The sequence below is a fragment of the Mastigoproctus giganteus genome, chromosome 6 (genome assembly GCF_048544385.1).
Source record: "Mastigoproctus giganteus isolate SK-2022 chromosome 6, ASM4854438v1, whole genome shotgun sequence".
NCBI classification, from domain to species: Eukaryota; Metazoa; Arthropoda; class Arachnida; order Uropygi; family Thelyphonidae; genus Mastigoproctus; species Mastigoproctus giganteus.
The window spans coordinates 205,385,057-205,407,528 of record NC_143580.1 but is presented as its reverse complement, the minus strand read 5'-3'; the positions used below and the strand labels follow the sequence as shown (position 1 = coordinate 205,407,528).

Here is a 22,472-nt window from a genome sequence, read left to right as displayed (position 1 = left end):
TCCTTTTCTGAAATTAAAACCCATTCCTTTGCCTTTTACTTCTGCTACCTCTCTCGTCATCATCCACCGTAGAACTCCGTGATCACTTCCTGCTACTGGTTCCTCTACTGTCAGCCCTGTTATGTCATCTGATTCATGTGTGATGATGAGGTCTAGGATATTCTTTTCTCTAGTATTTTCCCTGACATGTTGATACAAATAACTGTCATCTAGTTGATTTAAAAATTTTGTTCCCCATGTCGAGTTTCCTTCCCATTTACTCCAATCAATTAGAGGCAGATTGAAATCACCCATAATAAGGCATTGACGCTTACTTGCCCATTCCATTTGCATGTAGAGGCTTTTGTCATAATCTTCACAATCACCTGGTCTGTAGATTACTCCTACTCGCATTATACCTTTGTTTCCAACTATCTCACACCATACAGACTCTATACTAGCATGTGAAACGTCTGAATCCGGGAAAGCTATCGTCGCACTCAGGCTGCTTCTGATAAGAAGCATTACCCCACCACCTCTTCTATCTAACCTATCGTTCCTAAATACATTATACAAGCCGTACTGAAACTCATCATCCCCAATTTCCGGGTGGCACCACGTCTCTGTAAGCCCTATTATGTCCGCGTTACTTGTTGTAACCAGCAGTTCGAATTCACTCATTTTATTGACGACACTTCTAACGTTACTGTATAAACAATTAAGATTTACTGTTCTTGTATATTTAACAACCCCAACACAACCCTTGAAGTTTTTTAGGCTCTCTTCCCTGGCATTAGCTACCCGCCCACGTGAAACGTTTGTGCCCCCAGAACATCTAGATAATACGTCCAGTTGGGGTAACAGATAAGAACTCTTGAGGTATGTGCAAGAGTTACTTTGACCAATATTATCAGATAAACGCGTGTCAGTATTACCCACATCCCCCCCTAACTAGCAGTTTCCCTGAACCTTTAAGGTATCCTCAATAATACTGGCAAAAACTTTTGCACCACCTTTGTTTAAGTGTATCCTGTCTCTACAAAACAAATTCCTTCTACCTACAAGTGTGGGCCATGCTGATAGAAATTTACCCCCTAAAGCCTTGCAGATTCCTTCAAGTCTTGAGTTAATCCACAAGGCTCTTAACATATAATCCCTCCTATCGTGTCTGGGCAGAATTGCAGACACATAGACATTATGGCCAAGCTCGCGACATTTCCTCAGCATGGTTCTGTATTTTTCCAACAAATCGTCAGATCGTGTACATTTAATATCGTTTGTCCCCACATGAATAATAATATTTTCTTTACCCCCTTTAAAATCTGACAGTCTGTTGGTGACATCATCAATAGTTGCTCCCGGCAGACATACCCTGGTTCTCCTCCACCTATCTTTATTACAAAAAATATTCCCCGTTTCCCTGACAATGGAGTCTCCTAATAATACAATGTCCTTTTTAACCAGAGTAGTTTGCACTTGGTTTTTCTGTTTTGAGGCTCGAATCGGGTGTGCATCACTTGGTAGACTGCTGGAGTTTTGAGTCCCTGACGAGCTCCCAGATGCATTATTTTCGAGGGCAAGCACTCGTTTTTTCAGGGACTCAAATTGTTCCCTCAGTGCACCAAATTGTAATTTAAGATCGGTGCACTCCTTACATCGATCACAAAGAAAAGAATCCCCAGGTGAGCTAGGATTAGTCACCAGGTCGACCTTGGAAAACATTCCACAGGTTCCACAACCGATTAAATCATGACTCACCCGTAAATCGCCATCTGCTATTTCCGTGTGAGTCACGATACCCTGTGACGTGTTTAAGGCAGATCTCGTAACTACCATTATAAAATTAAATAAATATCAATGAAAGTAACTTTAAAAAATTATATCTATAATATTATTAAAATCAAACAGTTACAGGAAAACCTATAACAAAATAATCCAACAATATCTAAATAAATCAAATATTTAAAAGCACTATCCAAAAGTAAACCACTTAACTGAGGAGCCCTGTCTAAGCGCGTCCGCTCACCTCGAATGCCAACCTCGAACGATGAGCAGTGTCCATTGATTACCACTCTCTGTCTTCTCCCCCTCAACCACCCCTTTATCCATAGCAGCAATTTATCTCCAATGCCACATTGCTCCAATTTGTGCGGCAGTCTTCCATGTGCAACAGTATCAAAAACCTTTCTAAGATCCAAGTATATAATATCAAAGTTATTCCCTGCATCCAGTTCTTTCGTGACTGCATCATAGTATCCAATCAAATTGGTCAGGCAAGACTTCCCCTTAACAAAACCATGCTTCTCTGAGCTATAACTGAAGTCTTGTCTAGATGATCCTGCAGTGCTTCTTTAACCAGTGCCTCCATTAATTTTCCGGGAACAGAAGTTAAACTAGCAGGTCTATAATTACTTGTGTAGCCCTTTGATCCTCCTTTGTGAATTGGGATCACATTTGCACATCTCCAGTCCATGGGTACTTCCCCTGAGTCCAAGGAAGCTCTCATAATTATGGCTATGAGTTTGCTTACTTCCTCTGCTGCCTCCTTTAATATAACTGGATAGATCCCATCCACCCTAGGTGCCTTTCTTGTATTTATCTTCAACAATTTCTCCTCCACTTTACTCTCAGTTATTACAAGATTCTCTAGCTTACTGCCAGAGTTGAATACACCTCTGGCATTCCCCTCGCTGAATAACTCCACATGTGTGAATGTCGATGCAAAATATTCATTTAGTTTGTTAGCTACCTGAGCAGGATCAACAGTTGACCCATCGATATCAAGTGGACCAATCTGATTCATCCCCTTTCTTCTAGAGTTTACATAAGTAAAGAATTTGCTGTTTTTCTTTGCATCCCTTGCCAAAGATTTCTCGTAATCTGCCTTCGCCTGCCTAACCTCCTTTGTAACTTGGTTACAGATCAACTTGTATCTATCATAGGCTTCCGTGTCACGTGTTAATTTGTATGTAACCCATGCATTTTTCTTCTCTGCCATATGTCTCATTAGTTCATCTGACATCCACTTAGGCCTAAACCTTGAACAGTATTTCTTAGTTGGTATGTAAAGCATAGTAGCTTCCAAGATAAGTCCTTTGAATGCTTCCCATTTTGAATTTGTTGTTGGTAAAATCATCAGTTGGTCCCACTGTATAGAATTTAAATACTGTCTCAGTCCATCATAGTTGCCTTTACTAAAGCAATAACCCTTCCCTTTACTCCTAATGGTAGTTACCTCTTTGAGTAAATCCCACTTCAGCACACAGTGATCACTGTGTGCTGAAGTGGGATTCATTTACCTAGTGGTTCATTTACCTGCAGATTCTTAATGCATGAAGAATCACTACTGATAATCAAATCAAGAGTATTACTCCCTCTAGTTGCCTCCTGAACATGCTGATGTAGAAAACAATCATCCAATAAATCCACAAAAGCCTTGCTAGTGTGTGAGTGACCAGTCCCCAAACTCCAGTCAATATCTGGGAAATTAAAATCCCCCATTATAAGACTCTCTGATTTACTGGCCCACTCTATTTCCCTGTACAGTTTGTTATTATACTCATCAGAGTCATTAGGCCCATAGCACACTCCTACTCTCAATTTTGATCTCCCAATGCTTATGTCACACCAAACTGATTCGACACTGCACTGTCCACCAATGTCGACTGGCTTCACTTCCTTGGATTTTATGTATTTCTTAACTAATAGCATAACCCCTCCTCCCTTCCTGTCCTGTCTATCCTTTCTGTAGACATTGTACTCTCCAAAGGGTGCCTCCGTAGCCAGGTGGGAAGGAGCAGCAGTGCGTAGCACACGCTTCTTGATTAGACCGAGGTTCGAACCTGTCACCACCAAATACGGAGGATGCGGAAAGGTCAGGGATAACCACCGCATATCCCCAGAGCAATATGGCCTTAGTTGCTAATGCTCCTAAAAAAAAAAAACCAAAAAAACCAAAAGTACTCCCCAAATTCCAGTTCTGCATTCCTTATGCAGTCAGTCCTCGTATTGCATGATAGTTGTGTTCCTAGAAACCCTCGTGCAATGCAAAATTGTGCAATATAAACAACAGGCCCTATGGGAAAAATAGGGTTAGGTGCCGACCACCCATGATTGAATTGAATACACATTTGTAACCAAAACTTTACCAAACACAATAAATAATCGTAATAAAATACGTAAGTATTTTATTACAACTATTACGTAATAAAATATTGCTACTGCTTTTGCTTCTATTGTAAGCCAACTTGTTTTTTGTTTCATTTTCTATCCAAACAGATGACATCCGTTCCATCTCTTCCAATTCTTTGTGTCTTAATCTAATGGATTTTAATTACACTTTGAGTTGTTCCTGCTATGAAAGTTTTTTTTCTCTGCATTGCCTCATTTAGGCCTGTAGCATGTGCAATATCACATGGTCTTTCATTTCGCTCAAAGCGTTTCATAATTTCATATTTTTTCTCTATCGACAGAGGCCGACTGGCCATAAGCCTTACCGGGGAAACCCCGGTGGGCCGGAGGCCGGTGTGATTTTGGCCATAAACCATAGTATGAGGCCACTACAAATTCTCCCGGGCAAGAATTTTTGATCCAGTCCGCCTCTGTTTATCGATATTGCTTTTCTTTTTCTCTCTGAATCTGTAGTGTCTTCACTAGGACGCTTCCTGTTCACACCTTTTTAAGAATTTTACTCATTTTTAGGGAATAAAGCACAATTACAAAATGAAGAGGCAAGCTTGATACACATAAACAAAGCTGCGTATGTGTAGCAACTGAATAAACAACACCATAAAGGCAGAGATACACTATTAACACCTCACATTTTACTAAAGCACATTTCTAGGGGTTTCTACCATAAAACAATAAAAACAATTTCCAGTTGCGTTTCAGCTAGTGGAATCTGTTATAAATTCTCTTCATTCCTATCGTGTTGCGTTTGATTGGGGTGATTCCGCGTTCGACTGCCATTTCTTGTAAACACAAAGGCAAATCGTGCATAAGCGAATTCAGTTCGTGTTATATAAAATATCGTTCCCCTATTTATAAATCGTGTATGATCAAATTCGTGTAGTGTAAACACGTGTTATACGAGGACTGACTGTATTATCTGTGTGACACCACGTCGCTGAAATCCCCACAATATCTGCCTTTGATGTTTTGAGCAATACCTCAAATTCATCAAATTTATTTAATAAACTCCTAGCATTGGTGTACGTGCAAGTATACATGCACCTGTTCTTTTTCTTAGCTACCCTAACACAACCCATGTGTTTACTTGTTCCCCAATGATTCCCAGCAATATTCAGAGTTGGAGAATGTAACAGTGGACTATCTTGAACTAGAACAGCATTTAATGCAAAATTGAAACATCAAAGTGGAACATGAGATATCCCATTATCCGTTAACACATTTGTATTACACAAAAGTTGCAAAAAGAGTCACATGGTACCTATTTGGTACCTTCACCAAATTATGTGAAAACCATAAAATATCACCTTCAGACACAATTTGAGTAAAACCAAGTCTATATTTAGGAAGGTAGAAAAAGTTTGATAAACAAAAAATGTGCAAAATTTTTTTATGACAGACCTGACAAGCCTGCATGGCAGACTTGTCACCATACTAACCTTTGTATCCTTTGCAAATACAGACATTAAACCTGATATAACTTTAATAAATATTGACAACAATGGGCACAGCACTGAACCCTAAAGGACTTCACTATTAGCATTAGTCCAAGAAGAGCATTGCCCATTGATAACCACTCTCTTTTTTCCCCAATCAACAATCCCATTATCCATAACAGTGGCTTGCCCCTAATGTCACATGGCTCCAATTTATATATCATAGTTTTTTGTGGATACTTTACTGAAATCCAGGGATATGATGTCAGAATTATATTTTGCATTATACTTGTTCCATGATGACACACAGCAGGTCTTGGAAAGCTTTTGCTTTCAAGGCTACTTCATGTTTCAATAGAAGCAGTGCAGGACTCACCTCTCTTGCTTTCACCCTCTGCCTGTAGCTCTAGTTAATCTATTATTAGTCTGTGTGCCCCTCCCAAAGCTATCAGTTTTGCAACCCATCTAACACTGTCTCAATAGCATCAGCAAGTATTCTTGCAGCCCTTCTGGTTTAAGTTCCTGTAAAAACAGTCCCTGTTTCCCATCATCCCATCATTCTTGTAAAAACAGTTTCTCCTGTTAACAAGCACAGACCATGCTGAGAAAAATTCTACCCCATGAGCCTTGCACAGTCTGTCTAAACCCAAATTGATTGACAAGGCTCTCAACATTAAAAAGGTAAAGATAAACTGCAGCCATTATCGATCCACTGTAGGACGGAAGCCTTCTCAACAATTCATGTTGAGGGAAATGGACCATAATCAGCCACACTGGTCCAGTGCGGGTTGGCAGATTGACCAATTTTAGCAGTCAGAGGCATGAACCTCAGTCTACTTAAATGGCGTGTGCTACTGCATTCCTGCTCCTGACCACTTGGCTAAGGAAGCTGTCTCACCTGTACTCCCTCCTATAGTGTTCAGGCAGAATTGCAGGCATTTTCAAATTTAATCCTAACTCATGACTTTTCCCAATGCTGCCCTGTGCTTTGTTAAGTCCTCAGACCTTGTTACTTGTTAAGTCCTCAGATCTCTACTCTTAATATCAATAGTGCCCAGTGCCAGCCACATGCATGTTCAACTGGTTGTATCAAACAGGGCACCACGCCGAAATGGTCTAAATAATAATATCATCCACATCTTTTCTGCATTTCTATCAACAAGCCTACTGCTGTCTTGATGTCTAATTACCCACATTATTGTCACTCCAAGAGCTCTTGCGCAAGTCAACTTGAAAATTTCTAGAAGTAGTATAAGATATAAGGTATGTTAGTGTCTAACGGCTCCTGGGATTTCTCCCATCTCCACGGGTGTACATTGTATCGGGGCCAGAGATTTGAATATATTGTGTTGTGCCCTTTGTTCCTCCGGTCTGTTTGCCGCCGAGCCCCTAGTGGGACCCGACGTTACCACACCATGCCACGGGGAGGCTGACCGGGTGTACCACTGTAGCTAGAGTACTCTGGCGGGTCCTGCCACCTACTTTCCTGGGATTTCAGTGGCTAGGACCAGATTTGAGAATGAGATGATTGCTGTTTCTTGAGCAATGGGTGTAATTTTAACAGAGCGTAGGGTTGTTCGCTGATAACGTTTCTAGGGCCAAATAGGTCAGGCAGTAATTTTGATGTTTTTAGATTTAGACCTGTGGGGCATGCGTGTGTGTGTGTGTGCGCCAGCGCGCACACACACACACACACACACACACACATATATAAACTAAATAAAAAAAATAAATAAAAAGTTGCGCAAGAGAAAAGTAAGGGAGGAAGGCAGAAGACTGGAGGGTAGGAAACAGAAGAAAGGGGCCAATACGGAAGATGGCCCCTGATGACAGCGTGGCATGCCCAGTGCCTCACCAGAGAGAAGAGTGAGGTGGCAGGTGGACGAAAACGACCTCCCCACAAAAAAAAAAAATAAAATAAAATAAAAAAAAAATCATTCTGTAAGAGAAAAATAGGGGGGGGGGGAAGTAAAAGAACGGATGGCAGGAAACAGAAGAAAGAAGCCGAAAGAAGAAAAAAAAAAGAAAAAAAATATGAGAGAGATATACCCTGCAAGTTCAGGGTAGGTACAGCTAGCACGGCCGTCAGTTGGAGCCGACAACTTGCTGGAAATCCAGCAGTGTGAGTACTGCTATGGTGGATGGGTCATGTTCAGTAAGGTCTAGTTCAGGTGTCGTCATTGGGACTCCATTTGGTGAGTCTGTGTCGCATCCAGACTGAAGGCTGGTCCAGTAGTCCATCATAATGAACAGTAGGGGTGGTCAAAACCAGAAGTCCAAGATTGATGGTCAAGTCCAGGGATTGATGCTAGGCCTCTTCTTGATGAGATGTGTCACGTCTGGTCGAGAGAAGTTTGTCCAGGAATCAATGATGAGGAATTTGTCAAGGTATGTGTGGACCCTGTCTTTGATTGCACTGCTGGTCAAGTCTTTGTGCAAGTTGGTCCAAGGCATTAGCATCCATGGCTCAATGATGCGTAGCAACAATTGGCAGTCATGGTTGTTATGACCTATTGATTCGGATACTAAGGTGATGGTAGTGCTTTCTGCCTGGTAAATAGGTCCATTGCAAATTGAGTCAGAGCTCGGTAAGTTTCTTCATTTTGTAGGGTGAGGTGTTCTTGATTTTGGTAGTTGAAGCGTAGTTTCGTTATTAGGATCCTCCTGAAGTCCTCGTAGATTTCACAGCTGTGGGCAAGGTGCTCCCACGTCTGATCCTCTCCACAGTGGCAGCGGGGTGAGTCTGAAATTCTGAAGTCATGTAGTTTTTCCTGGAAGGAGCCATGTCCAGTGAGGAGGTAGGTAGCATAGAGTCCTGGTGAAAACCAGACAGGTGTGAGGGGGTAGGAGGCCCTGACATCAGGGAGGAATCTTTTGGTGACAGCGCCTTTAGTTGACATCTGCCATCTTTCTTGCCAGGTGTCTGTTAGATGTTCATTAAGTCTCTTCTTTTCAGCGTTTCTATTATTTGCTGGGTCAGTGGTGAAACCTGCACAAGTAACTGCTCTTCCTTTGGCTATTTGGTAGAGCAACCCATGACGAATAATCTCCTGGTCCAGTGAGGACCTGGAGCGCATGGGTGCTGACAGTGCGACAGGCACACGAGGACAGAAGGAGAAGAGCGCTGGATAGTTCCTAGGTGCGATCTGTTGACTACTGTATTGGCCTTCTTATACCAGACTCCAGAAGCATAGGTGATAACCGGGATGAAAACTGCCTTATAGAAGAGTGACAGCGTTCTCTTCTTTAAGCCCCAGTCCTTCCGGGCAACTCCTGAGACTTGGGCAGCATACTTCCTGATCTTAATTCTGAGTTGGTCTAGATGAGGAGTGAAGGAAAAGTTTTTGTCTAAGATCAAACCTAGATATTTAAGCTCTGTTTTTAGTTTTACTGTAAGACCATTGACCTTGATTTGGGGTGGTCTTCTCAAATCAAGGGTGCCTTTTAGTTGGATCGAATTGGTTTTCTCTGGGGAGATCTTTAAGTTGTTATGCTCTGCCCAAGCTTGAAGGGTTTTAGTAGGATCGAATTGGCTTTCTCTGGGGAGATCTTTAAGTTGTTATGCTCTGCCCAAGCTTGAAGGGTGGAGATGGCCTGGGTGGCAGTTGCTTCTAGTTGGGTTCTGCTATTGGCAGAAAAGAGCATGACCAGGTCATCTGCATAGGCCTGGGTTTGTACATTGTTGAGTTTGGTGTTCAGGAAATCATCCAGCACCAGATTCCAGAGGAGAGGCCCCAGGACAGATCCCTGAGGGCATCCCCTGGAGACACTGCAGTGGTGAGCAGACACGACAACTCGCCGGTCCTGGAGATAGGTCTTGATGCATCTATATAAGTTTTCTGGGACATGCGCTCTTCGGAGCCTGCCCAGGATGCTGGGCCACCAGAGGGAATCGAAGGCAGCAGCAAAGTAAAAGGAGATTAGTAGAAAGTATTTGGAGTTGCAGTTAGTAGCAGCTTCAATGATTGTTTCCAGTGCATCAGTCGTGGAGCGTCCTTTCCAGAAACCGTACTGCTTAGGTGAGGAGAGACCAGCGTCATTGTAGTGGGCTTCTATTCTATGGGAGATCATCCATTCGAGAAGTTTGCTGAAGGCAGGCAGCAGTGCAATGGGCTGGTAAGATTGTGGCAGATCATGTGGTTTGGTTGCATTCTTCAATATAAGTCTAAGGGTTGCAGACCTCCATTGTGTGGGGAAGAATCCTTGGTGGAGACAGTGGTTTAACAGGTTGAGTATTGTAGTGGGAATAAGTTTAATGGCCTTCTGGACGATTTCTGGATCGAGCATGTCTCTGCCCGGAGCCTTCTTGGTTCTGATTCTAGATGCAGCTAAGTTGAGCTCGGTTGTGGTGAAGGGGTCTTCAATTGCAGTTGTGTGATATGTTTCATTTTCCATGCAGAGCTGTAGCTGTTCCGGTGTGTGTGGGTCAGCAGGCTGCTGGAATGTAGCGTCTAGAATATTGTTGATAGTATCTTGCCATGATCTGGTGTAGAGTCCGTTCGGTAATTTTGTGGTTGATACGACCTCTCCTCTGGGGAGCTTGTTAGTGGTCACTTTGTACACAATCCCCCAGGGATCGGCATTCCCTTCAGTGCTTACCAGGACTTCCCATGAGCGCCTTTTGCGCTGTTTTATTGTTGTGGTATACTGGTTCCTGGTTACTCGATATTGCTGCAGTAAAGCCTCTGTTTCTTCTGGAGGCCATGTTCTTCTTCTTGCACGTTGATAGCGTTTTCGTCGGTAAATGAGCCTGGAGTTCAGGTGACCTCCAGGGAACAGCACCAGGTGTGAATCTCTTCTTTTTGATAGCCTTGTTTGCAGCATTACTGACGAGCTTTGTAATTGCGCATTGATGCTGGTCTGGGCTGAGGCCGCTAGGATTGAAGCGGCTGGCTGCACTGGTCAATTCCTCCTTAAAAACAAAGAAGATATGCCTTATTCAGGGCATATCTTCTTTGTTGAGTTCGGTTGGTTGAGTGAGTGACTAGTGAACGGTGTAGTTGGAAGGTTAGTACCCTGTGGTCAGAGGTGGTCCCGTCCTCACGGACTGTCCAGGAAGCAAGGTGCTGAGCAATGGAGCTTGAGGCTAAGATGATATCTATTGTAGCTTCCCACAGGGTACTGGAGAAAGTTGGCAGGCAGTTAGGTTTGTTTAGAATGACCAGGTTGCTGTTAGACAAGTAGTCCTCAAGACGTTGGCTGTTTCTATTTCCTCTGTGATTTTGAGTTCGGCTGTGCCAGGCTGGGGACGTGCAGTTAACATCAGCCCCTATAATGCGTTTGGCATTTGTAGCTAGATGGTCTGTAGATATCGGGTGGCAGGAAGAATATCTTCCCCCGGCCGACAGTATATCGAAACTAAGTAGAATTGCCCCAGTGGTGAAATTACATGGGCGCACACAGCCCAGCTAGTACACAGATCACTGATTTTGGTGACAGTCAGTTCGGGATTGCGAACAACGATCACGGCCCAGGGTGTGTCACCATCAACCTGGACCACTTTAAATCTCAAGGAGCCTTTTACCTCCTTGTTATGAGTGTATGGCTCCTGAAGCAGCAGCACATCTAAGTTCTCTTCATCTGCCTTTTTGACCAGTTGTGCAGCAACAGCCTTGGCCCTCTGAGTGTTATGTTGTGCTATTTTCACGGTATGGATATTTAGGTTTGGTCTGTTACTCCCCATATTCTATTCTTGATTGTTGAGCACTTCTGGCTTTGAGATAAACTGGGCAACTGCTGTCACGGAGTGAATGGTTGGCTGGCACCTTTAGGGCCTTGCAATTGGCACATGTGGGAGGTTGAGACTTTTTGGGACATGTAGCGTATTCATGCCCCATTTCGGCACAGTGGCCACAGGTGGGCAGATTTTGCCTGCACGTGTGCAATTGTGTGGCCGAAACGGCAGCACCTGAAACATTTGGGGACGGCTACATGCTCCCTAAAGCGGTGGCTGCCCCAGTTGATGTAAATTCTTGTTTGTTGGGAGAGGATCTTCCAAGCCTTGGGTGATAGCTCAAAGACCCAGTTAATGGTGTGCCCAGCTCTGGGTTTTGTTTGGAATTTAGGGATTATGTGAGAAATTGGTTCTTCATCTGGGAGTTCCTGTTTCAAGTTTCTGTGGAAAATTTCGCTTTGCAATTCCTCAGGAAGGAGATCCTTGTCCACATCTAGTACCAGTATGCAAGGGCCCTTTTGTCTAGGGGGCTTGGCCAGGAGTCCCAGAGATGGTAATTTAGGATTCTTAACAATCAGTTCAGCATCCTCTTTTGTGGCTGTTTCTATAATTACTCCTGTATTTCGCGTTTTGCGAATTGACTTGATTTTAGTGTTCTTTAAGTCAAGGAATCCATGATGGTCTTCTTGACCTCCTCACTGGACATACGACCTTCATTGGTAAGGGGTTTAAGTACCACAAAGTTAGGTCTGGGTGATAGCGTTTTCTTCAGTGTAGTCCGTAGATTGGCACCTGAATTGTTTTTCTGGTAGCTCAGTTCCTGAGATTCGGGAATAAAGTCCGGTGGTGACTTCCTCAGCGCTTGGGCATATGTGGAGTCGCGCTGTCGCATTTGTTTTACTCCACAGTCAGTGTAGGCTTCCAATTTTGCAGTTGCCTTTTCGCTTTCCAGGTGAGTCTGGATAAGCAGCGATTCTAGCTTATTCCATAGGGTGATGATTTCTGCCCTAAGAAGTGTAGTAACTCTGTTAGTTGGCTCTTTGAGCAAGTTCTCCAGTGCTACTTTGAGTTGTAGCGATTGTTGGATAACTGTCCCCTCAGGCATGCTGGGGTCAAGGGAGAGGTCAGGTTGTCTCATATATGTGTACTCGGTTTGGGAGAGGCGGGGTTCCATGGTCCCTCTGTTTTGAGATTTTGACCTGGTTTTTCGATCAAATTTGGTACCGATTGATTTTTTGTTCTTAATGGGGGGTTCAGTTTGAGATCCCTCATGTTCTTCGTGTTGCTCTGCTATTTTAGGGTTGTCGGTCACTGGCAGGGTTGTTTTTACAGCCGATTTCCTCGATTTACCCTCCATTTTGAGCAGATAGGAATTGGCGAGTTCACTGCGGATGAGCGAGTGTCGAGACAGTCTCACAGAAGGAGCTCAGAAAATGAGTGCAGATGATACCCACTGCAAGTTAGTAGATGAATCAACTTAAGAAGTGCGCCACAAGAACAGATACCACCAATAGGATTTACGTGCTATTTGCCTTGGGATGACATCCATATGGTCATTATAATGGTATTAAGTTACACCAGTGCTTGCAATATTATTTATATCAAGTGGCACAATTCTAATTTCTGCCGAAACCGTGGGGGCAAAATCAGCCATACACATCCAGTATCAGCGCCCTAGTTTAAATAGCCGACTGGGCTCGGTGAGTAAAGTGCCTGCCTGGCAACCCAAAGGTCGCGGGCTCAAATCCCGCCTCGGGCTTGGATCAGAGTACTGCAAAAACCTTGGGAGGTGTATTATAGGCACAGAAGCCGATGCGCCAACAACTAACTAGGGTTAAACAAGGCAGTCAGCGATTCCTGAGTTAGGCCTAACAATATTACAAAGGTAATAAACTAATATTAACAGTTTACAAAATCTATTAAAATTTATAGCCAGTTAGGGAATAACTTACTGACAATTTCTGGACAACTGAATTAAATAAAGCACAATGAATACATTAGGATATTAAATGAAGTGCAGCATACTACAACGTCAACCGTACTAACAACGACACTAGCGACACCAAAAAGAAGTAGTAGTGTATGTTTTGTTTGATTTCGAACATAGGACATTATTTAAAAAAATTTAATATTTATGTTATTCCATTATCCCATTCCAACTTCGCAATGCTCCACCAGTAAGAAAACAAGTTTCTGGAGAAAAGAATAAGAAACCTGATGTACATCCTAGTTCTCAAGAAAAAAATGGATGTCAAGAAGAAAAGGTACATGGCAAAACAGTCGTGGAACTTTTTGCTGAAGAGGAAATGGACATGGGACAGTGTCCATACTTCCCCAAAAAAGATAAATCCAAAACTGACAAAAGTAAGCCCTCAACACCTCGGAAGCCACCTGATGGACCTACAAAGCCAAAATAATGGCTAAATTCTGAAAATGGAATTGTCGTGGATCCCGGCGAAATACTGATTACATTAAGGCCCTCCTGCAAAAGCACGAACCAGTCTGCTTTTGCTTGTAGGAGACTTACCTAAAGGCAAATGATGACCCCACCATGTATAATATCACAATTTTTTATAAGGACAGAATGGCAGATGGTCCTGTTCATGGAGTAGTAGCTATCCTTGTGGGCAACCAGACCTCAGTTCAGCCTTTGCTACTTACAACCAGCATAGAGGCTGTTGCAATTCACCTTACAGTGGATTTTTTTGTTAACCATCTATTCTATTTATTTGCCACCTGGAACTGACATCTCCCAGAAAGACCTTGATGATCTTTTAATGCTGTTGCCTCCCTCTTTCTTACTTCTTGGGGATTTTAATGGGCATAACACCCGGGCAGGTAATGCTAATGTTAATGAAAGGAGATGAGTCACAGAACATATGTTTAATGACCTTTCCCTTCTAAATGTGAGAACCTTCTTCCACATGGCTACCCGTATGTTTTCTGCCATTGATCTCTCTATTTGCTCCCCTTCTCTACTTCCTTCACTCACTAGGGAAGTGGAGGAGAACCCATATGGAAGTGATCACTTCTCTGTGATAACCTCCTTACATAGTGGGAGACCATGTCTTCCTTATACATTACTGCAGTGAAACATTGATCGGACTGATTGGAATGCCTTCCAACATTCGGCAGAGTTTGACATCACTGCAGTCAGTCAGGAGCTTATCAATGATGCAGTTACGTACATCACAGAAAATATCATCCAAGCAGCTGCAAATGCCATTTCACAAACATCTGCCCGTCCACCTACCTTTTCCGAAATCATGGTGGAATTCACAATGCAAAGAAGAAAAAAGGCTCAAAACAAAGCCTGAGAGATATTCCAACAATATCCTACCACAGCTACCCTTATAGCCTTGGCACCTCCGTAGCCAGGTGGGAAGGAACAGCAGTGCATAGCACACGCTTCTTGATTAGACCGGGGTTCGAGCCCGTCACCACCAAATACGGAAGATGCGGAAAGGTCAGGGAATGACCACCGCATATCCCGGAGCAATATGGCCTTAGTTGCTAATGCTCCTAAAAACCAAATAACAACAACATAACCCTTATAGCCTTTAAATGTGTGCAAGCCAAAGCACGCTACATCTGCCATCAGAGTCAAAAGGAATCATGGATCTATTTTACGTCATCAGTTACTCAGCTCAGTAGTACTAAGTTGATCTGAGATAAAATCTGGAAAATGAAGGGAAAATATACATTCCACGTTTCCTCAATCCTAGATTATAATGGATGTACTATTGCAAACCCAACTGCAATAGCCAATTCTCTTGGGGAAACATTCTATAATATCTCTGTGATATAATCGTGTTGCCCAGAGTTCCTGGTCCTGAAACATAAAATCAATAAACACTTAATTTCACATCAAAAAAGGCCTTTATCCCTACAAAGGGCCACTCACTATACAGGAATGAAAAGAGCTCTTATCATTTCTAAGGCAAGTGCTGTTGGACCAGATGGCATCCATTATGAAATGATTAAGCACCTTTCATCAAAAATCTATGGATCACCCGCTCCTTCTATATAACAGAATCTATATTGAAGAGCAGGTTCCAGATGCCTGGTGCAAGGCAATCATTCTTGCCTTTGCGAAGCCAGGAAAGGCTCCTGAATTCCCTCCTAATTATCATCCTATTGTTCTGACAAGCTGTTTGTGCAAAATCCTAAAGAGAGAGAGAGAGAGAATGGTTAATTTTCCTTTAATATGGTATTTAGAATTAAATGACCTCTCTAGCATCCAGTGCAGTGCAGCTTCCGAAGGAACCGGTCCACTCTAGACCATCTTATTAGACAGGAAACATCCATCCAGGATGCTTTCCTAAAATGCAAACATCTTGTACAGTCGGTTCTCATATAGCACGATAGTTGTGTTCCTAGAAACCCTCGTGCAATGCAAAATTGTGCAATATAAATAACAGGTCCTGTAGGGAAAATAGGGTAAGGTGTCGGCCACCCAAGATTGAACACACATTTGTAACCAAAACATCACCAAACACAATAAATAATTGTAATAAAATATGTATGTATTTTATTATGACTATTACATAATAAAATATTGCTAATGCTTTTGCTTCTATCACAAGCAAACTTGTTCTTTGTTTGATCTTCTATCCAAACACATGACAGCCATTCCATCTCTTCCAATTCTTTGTTTTTGGTCTTGATCAAATGGATTTTTAGCATTAGCAAAGACACATGATGCAAGAAAGCAAGCTTATATATTATTATTATTATTATCATCAGCCATAAGGTACAAGGAAGCTTGAGGCTTATGCTGCACCAGCCAAAAAAAAAATATTCCCGAGTTACCCTGAGAGAGAGAGAGAGAGAGAAGAAAGGAATCACCAAGAAAGAGAAGAATGATATCCAGCTCAGGACCCTGGGTTTGCCAACTCCATACTGTGAGCCCCTGGGGTTATAGCATCAGCAAAAAAAAAAAAAAAAAAAAAAAAAACCACTTTGAGTTGTTTCTGCTATGAAAGTTTTTATTTTCTCTGCATTATTTCTAATTCTTGGTGTTGCCTCATTTAGGCCTGTAGCACGTGTAATATCACATGTTCTTTCATTTCGCTCAAAGCATTCCACAATAATTTCATATTTTTTCTCTATCGACAGAGGTGGACTGGCCATAAGCCTTACTGGGGAACCCCCGGTGGGCCGGAGGCCAGAAGACGATGGAGGCTGATGTGATTTTGGCCATGAACACTAGTATGAGGCCCCTACAAATTTTCCTGGGTAATAATTTTTTGCCCAGTCCACCTCTGTCTATTGGATATTGCTTTTCTTTTTCTCTCTGAATCTGTAGTGTCTTCACCAGAATGCTTCCTTTTCACACCTTTTAAGTATTTTACTTATTTTTACGAAATAAAGCACAATCATAAAATGAGGAGGCATGCTTGATACACATAAACAAAGCTGCGTGAGTGTAGCAACTGAATAAACAACACCGTAAAGGCAGAGATACACTATTAACACCTTACTAGCTCACATTTTACCAAATCACATTTCTGGGGTCACTATCATAAAACAATAAAAACAATTTCCAGTTGCGTTTCTGCTAGTGGATTCTGTTATAAACCGGTAATAAATTCCATCTAATTTCATTTGCGATAATACGATAGCTGGAACTATGTGGGTTTTTGCATTATTATGGTGAAATGTGTTTCCCCTTCACTGATATAAAAAAACATAAATACATTTTCAAAATCTTCTCTTCATTCCCCAGGGGCTCACATCTGGTGAATATGGGCTTTGGCACACCCAGGGTCCTGAGCGGAATCAATCGTTATTAATCTAGATATTTTGCAGTTCATCGTTAACCTTCGATTTAGAATTTGTTATGAATATCATCATTCTTCTCTTTCTTGGTGATTCCCCCCCCCCCCCCTCTCTCTCTCTCTCTCTCTCTCTCTCTCTCTCTCTCTCTCTCTGTTACTCAGGGTAACTTCGGAATTTTTTTTTGGCTGGTGCAGCATAAGCCTCAGGCTTCCTTGCACCATATAGCTAATAATAATAATAATAATAATTTCTATTGTGTTGCGTTCAGTTGGGGTAATTCCACGTTCGAGTGCCATTTCTTGTAAACACAAAGGCGAATTGTGCATAAGCGAATTCGGTTCATGTTATATGTGATATTGTTCTCCTCTTTATAAATCGTGTATGATCGAATTCGTGTAGTGTAAACAGGTGTTATAGAGGACTGACTGTATCTGTATTCTTTGATATTAGCATTAGTTGAGGCGTGTGATGCAAGAAAGCAAGCTTATTCAGCATCAGCCTTAAAAAAAAAAAAAAAAAATAGAACTAGTCAATAATATGTTCCGATTCTTTGATATATATTACAGGCTTTATTATCTTTAAGACATAACTCCCATCCAGTTCTCTGTCGGGTTCAGCAGAAGATACATTCTCTTTATGAACACAAGTTTGATATTCGCTTCTGCTGGATTCCTAGCCACATTGGGATTAGGGGAAATGAATTGGCTGACATGGCAGTAAAATCAGCAACTTCCATTGATAACCTTCGCCTGTCGGTTCCCTATACAGACTACAGGAAAATAATTGCAACAAGATATACACCCTATAGCATAGAGAGAGAACAAATAAATTATACCAGATAAAGCTTGTAATAGAAACATGGCAGTCTAGTCTGCGTAGGAATCATAGCGAGGAAGTTGTTCTTGCTCGACTCTGCATAGGACACAGTTATCTAACACATTCGTTCCTGCTGAGGGCAAAAGTCTTGTGATACCGTTTTATCTATAAAGCATATTTTAATCGATTGCGTTAATTTTACCCATATTCACAATATATATTTTGCTGCTTTTACTCACCCAGCTGGGCCTTATACAGACAGTCAGATTTTATCAGACAACGACCATGTGTCAGCAGTTTTAAAGTTTTTACAAGCCATTATTATATACACACGTATCTAAATTAGATAATTTATTTTTAAACTTATACTGCTTCTATTTATACATATATATATACATATAAAAATTTGACGAGGTAACCCTTTTTAAAGGTTACCAGAATCTATCATTTTTCTTATTTTAACATTTTCCTGGTGCATTATAATCACAGTCATTTTTGCACCAGTAAAATAAAAATCAAATCAACCGATGTGCACCAACTGTGGATCCCAAGAACATCTCATTTCTACTTGCACAGATGGAAATCATAAATATGCAAATTGTGAAGGGGAACATACTGCCTACTTAAGAGAATATGAAATTTTGAAGAAAGAAAAAAGAATACAAAAGTACAAAGCAGAAAACAGTCACATATCAAGAAGCTAAAAAAGCAGTTGCAATAAACATAGAGAATAAACCTTCATATGCTCAAGTCATCACAACCAAAAAGAATCTGGAAATGAGACTTCCTAATTCAAAATGCTGTGGAACACAAATGGATGTCACAATTCCCCTAAGAGAATCAATCTCAGAATGGGCTTGCAAATTTTACAAATCTTCTCCACCACAAAGGCAACAAGAAAAATACGCCTCTATTTTTTTCCCCCTGATAATACTGAAATTGTTACAAGAAAAGTAAACAACGAGAAGAAAAGTAATACAGAAACAAAGATTACAGAACAAATGGATATTGAGGTAAGAAATACCAGAGAGGACCCTGTCCTTGAAATTTTCGTGGAAGAAGAAATGGATACAGGAAACCTCTATTTTCCAAAGAAAGACAAAACCAAGGCAGACAAAGTGAAAACAGCCCCAAGGACCCAATCCGAGTGATCATCTAAACTGAAATGACAGATACGATTATCCAGTAGAACTGTCGAGGTTTCTGTGCAAACATTAATGATATTATAGACCTCATTACCCAATATAATCTTTTAAGCATCTGCCTACAAGGAACATATTTGAAATTACAGGATAACAGTACAATTAAAAACTATACCATATACAGAAAACCACATATCAGATGGAACAACGTGAGGAGGATTTGCAATATTAGTCAATAGATATGTGGCATCTCAAGCAGCAGTTGCGATTTGTCTAGCAGTAGGCTTCGATATTACCGTAACCTCAATATATCTACCCCCATTCAAGGACTTGAAAGATTTTGATGCACTGATTGTCCAATTGCCCTCTCCGTTCTTTATTTTATGTGACCTAAATGGGCATCATGCACTATGGAGCGATCCCAAAATAGATCAGAAGGGTAAACAAATTGAGAAAATAATACTTGAGAACAACCTCATGATTCTGAATGATGGAACACATAAAAGTCTACTCCAATCATGGAAATCCAGCATACAACAAAACAGACATGACAAAGTGATACTTACAATGTTAAGAATAGGACACACTCATTTCAGCCGCTGTTATCTCTTGTGAGGAGATTATCCCCTCTATGTCCTACCTGCCACACAACAAACAGTGGAACATGTACTAATTACTTGTCCAGCTTTTGCAGCCGAGTGCCGAAACTGCTTTAAAGAGTTAATAACCAAGCATCACTCCCTCACTCTCAAAACCATATTGGAAGATAGGAAAAATATAACAGATGTTTTTCAGTTCCTCAAGGAAATAAACTTCTATAACCAAATATGAAATCAGATGTTATCCCTGTATTAAGCTATACACACTCCTTGATCCTTGGAAATTATTTCCAGCAAAATAGAAACACGAACAGAACTGCCATATAAAACCTTCAAGGTGCATTTTAGCCACAGTAGCTGTTGTGCCAGGAACTCATAAATCAATCAATCTTCACAAATGAGTAAATAAGCCAAGTTATCACAGTATACTGAAATTGATGGATTTATATTGAGAATAATTTATCAAGTGAAAGATTTAAAGACGTTAATTAAATGAAAATCTGTTCAAAAATAGAGATATTATTTAATTTTTCAACACTATTGGCTGAATACATTTAAAAATAATTTTTCGTTACTACTGAAATGATTGCTCGAAATGCACTTAACACATTTAAATTTGCTCTGGTACAGTATTGACTGGCAGTGTATATATTTGTTTGAATATCCTAGTTACTTTCTAAGTGTATATGTTTTCGTACAGCTGATTTCAGGCATTGGAATGAAGTCAGGCTTGCATTGCATGTATTGTATATATTGACTTGCATTTTATATGACATGCATATGTTTGAATATCCTAGTTATTTTCTAAGTGTATATGTTTTCATACAACTGGTTTCAGGAATTGGATGAAGTCAGACTACAGTTAGATAAGGAGCGAATGATAAGCCAAGACCTTTCACTTCAAGCTATAAAACTGAACTCTGTAATACAAATGGGGAAAGATGCTCTACAAGCAGAACAAGAACTAGTAAAAGAACTTCAGGCTCAGTTGCAAGTTGCTAGGGTAAGTTCTTATGAGCACTTCTATAATTTTTTTTGGGAAGAAATAAACTTATTGAATCACTTTCAGCATTATTATAAAACCTTCTCTATTTTAATATTAGTTCAGTCAGAACAGTATCAGGCACTTTTTTTCCCATTTTGTAAATTGTTATTGGTTTTAATTCTTTATTTTTTAATTCATGAATATTCTTTATTCATGAAATGTTTTTGTGCATCTAAAATTGTAACAGTATTTTCTTATGGCTTTGAAGATTGGAAAAATTTTGTAGCATATGAAAAGAAGGTGCATTATTTCACCTTCTTTCACCAAGTAAGATAAGGAGGTAATTATCCCATTGTATAAGGCAATGGTCAGACTGCATCTTGAGTCCTGCATACAGGTCTGGAGGCCTCATTTTAGGAAGGATGTGAAGTTGCTGGAATGAGTACAGAGAAGGACAAAGATTGGTGACCAGAACAAGGAATGCCCTTACCAAGAAAGGCTTCAGTTCTGCAAATTTCAGCATCTGGAGACTAGGCAAATGTGAAGTAATCTGAATGAGGTGTTTAAGGATTTGAATGGATTGAGCAAGCTCAATACTTATGGGATTCTTCCTATCACTCAGACCACACACATGAGGGGGCACAAATTCAAATTGAGGAAGTACAGTTGGAGAATAGATCTGCAGAAGTTTGCCTTTAGCCAGTGGATGGTTGGTTGATTGCTGGAACAAACTTCCATCCGTTGTTGTGGCAGTTGATAGTTTAAAAAAAATTCAAGGAAGAACTAGACAAAGTATTGGTGGGAATGAATAGGTGAAATGGGAGGTGTCGTGTTTTTTTTTTTTTTTTTTTGCTGATGCTGTATAAGCTTGCTTCCTTGCATCATTTGCCACTGCTGATGCCAGTAATAAGAAGTACAAGCAAAGCAGGAATAGAAGTATTAAAAAAAAAAAAATAGCATTTGCAATGACAGTTACTTAGCTATGGGTTTTACATGGACTGGAGATGAAAATTGTTCTGTTCCATTGTGCATTGTTTGCAGGAAAAAAACAAACAAACATAGCTATTGCTCCAGCCAAGTGAAACCAAGAGTCCATTACTAATCATGGCCACTTGTCAAATAAGACAGCTGTTTACTTTCAGTAACTTTTGGATTCATAAGACAAACAATATAAAGGTTTTGAGAAGAATGTAAGTATCAGTGAAAAGTCTCAAGAAGCCAGCTATTTACTAGCTGAGCTAGTTGCATAAAACATTAAAAGTTTCTATATTGCTGAAGTCTAATGATTCCTACTTGTAAAATAATAGTGAAAACAACAATAGGTGAAAATGGCCAAAAGTGAAATTGACACGACAAAATAACATTGAAAATCTCCTGCCTGAAATATTGAAAAATACTAACTTTACTCTCCAAGTCAACAGATATAAACTGAGTTGTTTGACCTTTGTATGATTTAAAAATAAAGGTGAAATAATAGAATTTTTTTGTTGTTGTAAAGAACTGCCAGAAAAAACCAAAGGTCAAGACACTTTTCAAAATCTTGATGTCCTATTTGGAATCCTGTGATTTTTCACAGAGGCAGTCTGTTGAAATTTGCACTAATAGTGCCCTCTCGATGATCAGCTCAATAAAAGGCTTTGTTACACTCATCAAAGAAAAAATGCTGATGTCATAACAATCCACTGGGAAATTCTTGTCTCAAATATTATTGGGGAAGATTTAAATGAAGTCCTTGATGTAGCTGTGAACTTGGTCAATTTTATAAAGCACACCCTCGTAAGTTATGCACATTTGCAGCACTGTTTAAAAATATGCAGAAAGACCCTCGACTCTCCTTCTGCACCCTAAGTTAAGATTACTTTCAAATGAGAA

The 22,472-nt window shown here is 40.7% G+C and overlaps 1 protein-coding gene across 10 annotated transcripts in view; it reads left to right on the top strand.

Annotated features, from left to right (window-relative positions):
• Positions 1 to 22,472, top strand: part of LOC150084898 (uncharacterized) — a 437,743-nt gene that overhangs the window by 365,508 nt on the left and 49,763 nt on the right. For all 10 annotated transcript variants that reach the window (XM_090376690.1, XM_090376694.1, XM_090376693.1 and 7 more), the window contains one exon: positions 20,454 to 20,618. In XM_090376690.1, the coding sequence (XP_090232816.1) occupies positions 20,454 to 20,618 (165 nt within the window). The remainder of the gene's footprint in view (positions 1 to 20,453; positions 20,619 to 22,472) is intronic.